The sequence below is a fragment of the Neodiprion pinetum genome, chromosome 6 (genome assembly GCF_021155775.2).
Source record: "Neodiprion pinetum isolate iyNeoPine1 chromosome 6, iyNeoPine1.2, whole genome shotgun sequence".
In the NCBI taxonomy this organism is placed as follows: Eukaryota; Metazoa; Arthropoda; class Insecta; order Hymenoptera; family Diprionidae; genus Neodiprion; species Neodiprion pinetum.
The window spans coordinates 23,483,907-23,493,279 of record NC_060237.1 but is presented as its reverse complement, the minus strand read 5'-3'; the positions used below and the strand labels follow the sequence as shown (position 1 = coordinate 23,493,279).

The 9,373-nt window shown below is 37.0% G+C and overlaps 1 protein-coding gene and 1 long non-coding RNA gene across 5 annotated transcripts; one reads left to right on the top strand and one right to left on the bottom strand.

The window, feature by feature from the left end:
- Window positions 1-224: 224 nt before the first annotated feature.
- On the bottom strand, window positions 225-2,614 carry Kdsr (3-ketodihydrosphingosine reductase). Its single transcript, XM_046631053.2, has 4 exons — window positions 2,133-2,614; window positions 1,264-1,693; window positions 886-1,127; window positions 225-752 (listed from the first exon to the last, which is right to left on the bottom strand). The coding sequence occupies exons 1-4, from the start codon at window positions 2,247-2,249 to the stop codon at window positions 540-542; spliced, it is 1,002 nt and encodes a 333-aa protein (XP_046487009.1). The 5' UTR covers window positions 2,250-2,614; the 3' UTR covers window positions 225-539.
- A 1,452-nt stretch (window positions 2,615-4,066) lies between these two features.
- LOC124221391 (uncharacterized) lies at window positions 4,067-8,202 on the top strand. 4 transcript variants are annotated; one of them, XR_006883804.2, is made up of 5 exons: window positions 4,067-4,433; window positions 6,075-6,153; window positions 6,391-6,524; window positions 6,761-6,865; window positions 7,084-8,202. It is a non-coding gene; the product is annotated as an uncharacterized lncRNA (long non-coding RNA). The 4 variants fall into 4 exon arrangements; XR_011177501.1 differs by lacking the exon at window positions 4,067-4,433 and adding an exon at window positions 4,718-5,290 and having other exon boundaries at window positions 6,032-6,153; XR_011177502.1 differs by lacking the exon at window positions 4,067-4,433 and adding an exon at window positions 4,720-5,290.
- The last annotated feature ends 1,171 nt before the right edge of the window (window positions 8,203-9,373 follow it).

Sequence of the window (9,373 nt, the reverse complement as noted above, 5' to 3'; positions counted from 1 at the left end):
TGTGTCGTATATTGTGTAAAATCATGTGCCCGTCCAATTTTTAGCTAACTGATAGTAACATTATTATTTTGTAATGGCTTTTTTCAGATTTCAGTGAAAATTATCAGCGGCTAATACCTAAATGTAGAATAGGTTCTCCAGATCGTGCAGCAGCAACTGCACTTGAATCAGTCATAATAGCAAACCTGAAGGTATTGAGGACTTGTTAAATTACACCATAAATATCAGAGAAAATAATTTTGTTTATTCATTGACGAAGTAGACACAAACATTTGTACCAATATAAAAAATACAGATAAATATATACTGTTTGACGAACCTATATTTTGTGCACTCTTTCTAAACGAGCCATAGTTTTGCGCAATATATCGGGTATGAATATACATATAATATAAAACTAATACAGTTTGTCTGTTAAAAATAAATACCTATCCCTTCGTAACAAGAAGGCGTTTCAAATTTTCAGTATCAATTATGCATTGTAAGAATCAAGAGAAAAACGGAACCAAGAGTTCATTTTCATTGGATACATGATATATTTACTCTGATTTCTTGTTTTTGTCACGATTCTTCATACAGTCTAAAATAATTTTTTGGAATGAAATTAGGTAGCAGGCTCCAACTAGTCTCAGTATTCCTGCCAGTAATGATTGCAGCAATAATTCGTAGATCGAAGAGAATGGGGACATCCCTGCGCAGAGTGTGACCAAGATGAAACCGTCTAGGCCTATCGTTGAGAAAAATTTCCCACTCTGTGTAAAAAGACGGAGATTAAACTGGGTGAAACTGAGATAAAGGTGATCATTTTAAAAAATTTTCTTCAACTAAAATTTGTTCACAATAAGAATGAGTTGTGATTGAAGTGATAAAACTAAAAATACTGACCAGAGAATCCTTCATCAGTTGCTCAGCAACGGCTTCAGGTGTGAAAAGCCCCGATCCTGCGGATATTAACTTAGTTTCCAAGGGCTTATTTTGTTCTTCAATTGAAAATCCTGGAGTGTCAGTATCTGGAGGGAAGGATAGCGTCACTGAAATATTATGGGGCGCTACTTCCATTGCCAGGCTTTCTGCCAAGCCTCGAAGGGCAAACTTTGTGCTCCCATATGCTGAGAAACCAAAGATACCTGTGGAACAAAAGAACAAAAGAAGATGATAACCGATGATTTTGTTTCAGACAATCAAAAATTTATACTGATTGGCTATTGAACTTTGAATTGCAATTGAAATGCCAATATTTTCCGCCGATTTTGAAGCACCTACCCAAGAGACCAGCTTGTGACGATGTCAGCACTATGATTCCTTCATTGGCACTCTTCATACGTGATATTACAGCCTTAATGCAATAATATGTTCCCATGAAATTGAGATTAATCATGTGTTTTAGATTGTCAACTGTAGTGTCTTCGATTTTTCCACAGATAGCTGTGCCTGCACAGTTAATCAGCATGTAGATGGGACCAATGGTGCGTTCGATGGTGTTGAAAGTTTTCTCAACATTTTCATAATTGCTTCCAATGTCTAAAGATACGCACTCCACCTTCTGCACATCTTTGTGTTTGCATGCCTGCAATATTTCGTGCTTGGCCGCTTCCAACTTTTTCAGGTCTCTTGCTATTATCGTGACGTGCGCTCCTCGACGAGCTGCGTCTATTGCAATACATTTTCCAATGCCGCTAGAGCCTCCGGTAACCTTTAACGCAATAAATAAAGTGAGTTATACAGAGTGATAATTACCTATTTTGAATTTCTTATCATTGATGTAGCATTGCTTTGTCATACTTCATATCATTAGCTACACATAATGTGTTATTCTTGTGAGATGTTTACTGTTTCCAAGTATGCGCTTAAAACAAGCTTACATAGTATTTTGAAACCAATTAGTGAACCAATTACTGTTCAAAAAACAGAACTGAACGAAAACTGAGTTGACAATAAGTAGGTACAATGAAAATTTAAGAAGAATCAATACAGCTGTAACATTTTCCGGGAACTTGCGAATGTCTCGAATGTGTTTCACAGTGAATATATTTACATTTTGATTGATACGTTTCAAATGAGGTGTGGTAAGGACGACTACCAGTTGTTCTACAATCATCTATGTGATAATAAATAGACGCACTCAGACTTACCACGACATGTTTGTTTCTGATTTGCTTTTGCCGGCCGTGCCAAAAGAACTGTTTGACAGCCAAGAGAACCACAGTCAGTACGAAAATTATCAAGCCAATTGACCAAAAGTGTCCCATCTTATGCGGATATGCGGATATCCTTATTCAAATTCTGGTGAAATATTGATAACACTGATGCTTACCCAGAGTAACAATAAATGAGCAAAAATACACCTAGGAATACCGCAATTTCATACGACAATCGACGAATTGCAAATCCGGCTTATCAATCTATTATCGTCAGCTTCACAAGCGTCAAATTCTGACAGCTTCACACTATCCACACCACCACTGCTGACCACTGCCTCTCCGCGGTCCACACCGACCTCGGACGATTTTCTTCTAACGCCGGCTAAGCTTAGAAAAGTGTGAAGATCAAGAGATAGGTAACAATCACGGAACATTAAAAAGGAGCACAATCTCTGACTACGAATATGGTGACATTTTTCACATAACATCCAGGTGGCGTTCCAGACGTGGTGAGAGAGAGATAGTCGTGTTTGAAGCTGGTACGATCCTGTCGCACTCACAGCGGCTTCTAGCGACTATCTCGCATAAAAACGTTGACCGCCAGGTCGGAACTGCAGATTATTCAGAGTTCAAAATACGAAATGATTTGAATATCTGGCTTCCACATAATTTTTATCTATACGAAAATGTAATCAACTTCTGAATTAACTTGTATATACGTCATTTATTCTACATATGATAGTATATTCATGACTATCCGGATTCATTTTATGATTGACACATACATGTTTACAAGTGTTTCAGTGATTTTGCTGTTGTAAGGATTTTTTTTTATACATTGTATGTGTGTAAAGTTCAGTGGGCAACCTGCCTCGCAGCTACGCCTTAAGTTGGCAACAGTTGAATACTCGCGCCACTGCGGGGACTTACCTTTTCTTGGACTGGCAATGAAAGAAATTAAGTGCTCAATGCATTCGAACTAATGGGAATTTTGCTTTGAAATTTTGACCACATATTCTTGAATAGTTATACTAACGATTCATGCAATAAAAAAAAGACGATTTTTCGATTGGTTTAAACTGGTTTCCCCCCTTAACTTGATCTTCTTCCCGCTTTTCTTACCCCATACTTCTTGCTGTTTCTGCCGCCGCAGTTGTATCGCATTATTATTGATAATTGTGAAAGACGAGGTTTGTGATGGAGCGTAGCGGAAAAATGTATGGAATAATCACAGAAAGTTATCTCACTTGGGAACTTTTTATTAACAGTCCACTACACAAGGCTACAACTGTTGCACGTGGGTTGCCCACTAGTCTATGGATACGAGAAGACACAGCGTTGAATATCCTCACGAACACAGTATCACGTAATGCGAGGCGGAAAATTTGAAAACAGAGTTGTAGCTGCGTTGGCAGAAGTATTGAGCCATGACTAAAGATAATAAACATATGTAAATACTGCTAGCCTGGGTTGTTCTTCGTAGTGCTTTGCCTGGTCTGACTAGGATTAGAGGTGATTCTACTGTAAAATCGAGCCGCAATTGCAGAATGATGCAATTCGTATGTGGTTAACAGTCTTCATACATTTTTAGTGAATGATGCAAGTACGAGTCTTAAAACGTTTAGGCTAGGTAAAAAAAATTGCTAAGTTGCTAAATGCAAGCCCTCGAAAAGTTCGTTCAGTTGAAATATATCTATATATCATGACGAAAGGTTGTCCCAGCAGACAGCCACGGATACCGACTCGCCCATGGGGGTTACGACGTTGTTTGATTCGGTACAGGGAAAAATTTCTATACGACAGATCGCCGTACCATCCCTCACCTACTGTTGACGAGCTTCAAAATGCCCCATTTCTGGATGTTTTTGGCAATCTTCTTAAGTCAAAGTTATGGATGAAGACTTGCTAACCTTATGAATTTCCGTTCCAGGATCAGAGAATCTGACAGACTCGAAATGTTCGTCTATTCTGCTGTGTTGACTCGATTTTACAGTGTGATTCTAGAAACGAGTGGGTAAGTGCGGGGTAGTAGAAATAACTCAGTCCCAACAAACCTTAATCGATAATAACTCACAACATGTGTTATTTAAATACCTTCAATCAAGGACATGAAGAATATAAAGACAGTTGCCCTAATGGGCTCTGGTGTGACAACCGAATTCGTCGTGCGCTTGCGCTCCCTGAGATGTTCCATCGGTAGAGTTAAGAACTTATTGCAGAACATCAGAGAGTTACCGATTTCGACGTGATGCTGACTGCATTCGCCTTCCGAGTAACACAGTCTTCGCAATGGTAAGCCCAAGCCGGTACTTAGCATGTGTGTAATTACGGACTTGTCGGCGATGCAAGAAATTAATGATGAGAATAAATTTCTTCCAAAATTCGTAGCAAAACAGTGAATCAATTAAAGTATAGGTACCCGAGAGATGAATGTATACATAGATCATAGATGTAATGATGACGCATAAAGTATGTATGTATATGCGGTACATGTACGATATTCATATATATAAACCATTTACGATTAATACGTGATGCATACTATAAATTTTGTAATTTTCCAGGAAACAAAATAGATTATCTACAATAATCGGCTATAATATGAAAATAAAAGAATTATTCATTTCGAAATGGGATTCTATTCGACACGCTCTCGATGTATTCCGAAACATTGTTATTCATAATTATTCTAACAACTTTTCATTTGCTTTCGCGATCTTGAATTTTCGTAGGCGTAGAATCGGAACGCTGTTTTAGCTGGTCGCAAGTGAAGTATTTACGTTGGGTAGGGAAGCAGAATTGTTTTTCGATAAGTGTATACAAAAAAATTCAGAGTAACTGTAATACATCACGGATGCGCTGATTTTGATCGAGATGAAATGGATGCTCCGTATATGAGATAGTATTTAACGCAGTGTAGTGATTTAAAGACCTGAAAAGATGATAGAGAGAGAAAGAACAAAGCTGCTTGAAACGTGAAGTGTATTTTAACACACATTTGAAAGGTATGAGCGAAATTTTTTATCATCCAACGGTCGCAGAACGACAGCGTTATTAGCTGACCCGCTAACTGAAGTATATATCTTTAGTCAACGGCTGACTATCGAAGGGCCTGGCCGCTTGAGTCTGGAATCGGCAGGAAAGACAAGGTGCATATTTCTTGTATGAAATGTGAAGACTAAAATCATTATACATCGTATCATATCATCATACATCATACATCGTCATACATCACATCATACATCATCATACATAGTATTAAAGTTCGAAACCAATGTTTGGATGCTCGGATGTTCACAAAATGACGTCACCCAAATTTTTTTTCCCTCGACGTCATCGATCCATAGCAATCGTCGACCGCCAAAATTCCTCAGTCTGGTAACAACCGCGCAGTAGAGCGGACGGTTGAGAATCGCGCTCCGCAGATTTCGAGTACCGGGTTCTTTACCTCCTGGATTCTGCGGTCCGGGTCCGCTTCTTGGTGCAACTCGACTTCCAGGACAAGGGCTCCGTAGTTCTGGCTATCCAGGTCCTTGATCCGGTGACTTTTGACCTTTAGGACTAATTTTCCGTAGTTCGGGCTGTTCAGGTCGTCCACCTGATGGATCTTGACGTCCAGAAAAAGCACTCCGTAGTTCTGGCTGTCCAAGTTCTTAATGTGGTGACCGTCGACCTAGCGCTCCGTGGTTCCTGTTTCATGTTTACGATGAATTATTTCAATTCATTTTTTTGCGTAAGCTCAAATTCAGTAGCTCTCATTGCGCTAATAAAATTTCTACAATTTTTTATAATTTTCTCATAATCCCCTTGTTAAAATGTGTCAATACAGAAATTATAATAATCCTTACACAATACTTTTGATGTGTTTTGATACTGGAAATATTTCTTAGTATTCGAGGTATACCCCGAAGTGGTTGTTTTTGGTTGTTGGAGGTGGTTGGAGGTGGACGAGGAGGAGGACGAGAAAGAGGAGGCGAACAAGGTGAAAGAGGAGGACGAGGATTTGTGCTCGGTGAGTAAAACATTATAATATTTGATAACAATTGTAATTATATTTCATCTGAAATATTTCAAACTTGTCATGTTTACAATAAAATATTTCAATTCATTTTTCGCGCAAGCACAAATTCAGTAGCTATAAATGCGCTAATAAAACTTATTACATTATTAATCGGATAATTAATTCTATTAATCCTTACATAATATTTTTGCTGAGTTCTTATACTAAAAATATTTATTACTATTCAAGGTATAACCTGAGGTGGTTATTGGTGGTTATTGGTGGTTGTTGGGGGCGGTTGGCGGTGGTCGGAGGTGGACGAGGAGGAGGACGAGAAAGATGAGGAAAACAAGGTGGACGAGGAGGGCGAGGATTTGTGCTCGGTGAGTAAAACACTTTTATAATATTTGATGGCAATTGTAATTATATTTCATCTAAAATATTTCAAACTTGTCATGTTTACAATAAAATATTTCAATTCATTTTTCGCGCAAGCACAAATTCAGTAGCTATAAATGTGCTAGTGAAGTTTATTCTACTATCAATTATTTAATTATATTAATCCTTACACAATATTTATGATGTGTTCTTATACTGAAAATATTTATTACTATTTAAGGTATAACCCGAGGTGGTTATCAGTGGTTGTTGGAGGTGGTCGGAGATGGACAAGGCGGAGGACGAGGAAGACGAGGAGAACAAGGTGAACGAGGATTTGTGCACGGTGAGTAAAACAGTTTGATAATATTTAATGACAATTGTAATTATATTTCGTCTACAAGTTTTCAAATTTGTCATGTTTACAATAAATTATTTCAATTCACTTTTGTAAGTATTTATGAATATACCATCTATGAATATTCATTGTTGGTATATAAGGTCTGGCAACGTACCTACTTTCTGTAAGAGATGTTGAAGATTTTCAACATAATTATGTTTCAGTTCTGTGCCCCACCTAGTGATCCACTAGTACATATCCTCCGACGTGACATCGCTGTGCTACGTATAAAGAAGAACAGATTTATTAGGATGCGAATTGCTCCTCTCTTCTTGCCATTGTGCTTTCAGCCATTGTTGTGCTGTGTGTTTAAAATTTAGGACAGTGTATAATATAGAATAACAGGTACAGCTACGAATATAGCACTACAATAAATCTTATAGAAATGGGCTCTCATTGAGATTTCTCTGTATTTATAACTCGACGCGAGAAGGCAAAAATCAATGTAATGCCATCCGTAAGGTAATTGGACTCGTATTTGCACTACGAGATCTCGTTGGGCATTTTGCGGTGAAATTTGAAAAATTGTTGTACAAGAAATTAAATAACTATAAAAATGGATAAAAAATATTATCTCTAATAGTGAATGTAGCTAATACAGCTTTAACCGTATATTGATTATGCTAATGATCTATTGTGACAAGATCGGAATTAGATAAGCTCTCTAAATACTCTTTTCTAGACTATTAATTTATATCATGTATATGTAAATGTATATTTCTTCAGTTTATACAATCACTGCACTAGGATTACCCTTGCCACGTTTTATGGTGCGCTTGTGTAATTCGTATATTATTAACCTTACGTTTTACTCTATTTGCGACAAGTTGTGAGTGTTTCTAATTTCTTGGCAATTATTTATGTACATGTATGTGTATATATGCATATACACATGCATAAGTATACATATACATATTTTTTAACTAGATATACATATATTTAAAACTAGATTTTTACAATAAACACAGAGGTTTTAGTATATTCACATACGGATTTCTGTGTAAAGGTATACTTGAACTAAAATATCCTTATCTCTATTACGGAGTTCTTCGTAATTCGCATTTGTTCTTGTAACCCAATGTCCTACATACGATGGCAAAAATCTAGAACCAACTTAACTGAGTCTCAAAGCCCTGTTAACATAAAAGCAGCTATTTGATAGAAATTATAGTTTATAGTTTACACAGCCCATTGCATGATATTTCATTATAAATACATATGTTTCAATGTATTTAGGAATAATTTATCAAATGTACAGAGGTCATGTGCAAATAATAAATGAATTCGACCGCAGTTTGATGTATTCATTAAAGCTTCAACAATAAATTTAAGCTTTGTTACTTCTTTTATTTTATTATGGATAATCAAAAACATTTCCGACTATTCCTACTGTGGAAGCATGGGGATTAAACCAAATGTAGCAAAAGATTAGAAACAGTGTATGTAGAGTACGGGTATTTTTCTAACAATGCAAACACGTGCCGCTAGCTTAGTTTTGACATATCTAGAATACCACGCCTTGCGAATTAGCTTTCCAGACAGAGATGAATGATGAATTTTACGGACTGCATTATCGTTGTTGAATACTCTATGCCTCAGGGGGAAAGAAAATCTGTAACGATAAAATTGATGCACCGGATCATCGTCGACTTTAACTTTTGAAATGTCCTACCATTTCCGAACACCTCCAACCATCCTATTTACCTATATTACTAGATTAGCTATTATATGAAAAGAGAAGAATTATTCACTTCGAAATGGGATTCTATTCGACGCGCGCTCGATGTATTCCATAACATTAGTATTCATAATTATTTCAACAACTTTTCATTTGCTCTCTCGATCTTGAATTTTCGTAGGCATATAATCGAAACGCTGTTCTAGCTAGTCGAGAGTGAAGTATCTACGTTGGGTAGAGAAGCAAAATTGTTTTTCGAAAAGTATTCGGATGGAAAAAAATTCAGAGTAACTGTAATACATCACGGATGCGCTAATTTTGAACGAGATGAAATGGATGCTTCGTATATGAGACAGTATTTAACGTTGCGTAGTGATTTAAAGACCTAAAAAGGTGATAGGGAGAGAAAGAACGAAGCTTCTTAACACTTCGAGTGTATTTTAACACACATTTGAAAGATACGAGCAAAATTTTTCATCATCCAACTGTCGCAGAACGGCAGCGTTATCAGCTGACCCGTTAAGTGAAGGATATATCTTCAGTCAACGGCTGACCATCGAAGGGCCTGGCCGCTTGAGTCTGGAATCGGCAGGACAGATAAAGTGTGTATTTCTTGTATGAAATGTGAACACTAATATCATTATACATCATATCATATCATCATACATCATACATCGTACATCATACATCATACATCATACATCATACATCATACATCATACATCATACATCATCATACCTAGTATTACAGTTCGAAACCAAAGTTTGAATTTTCG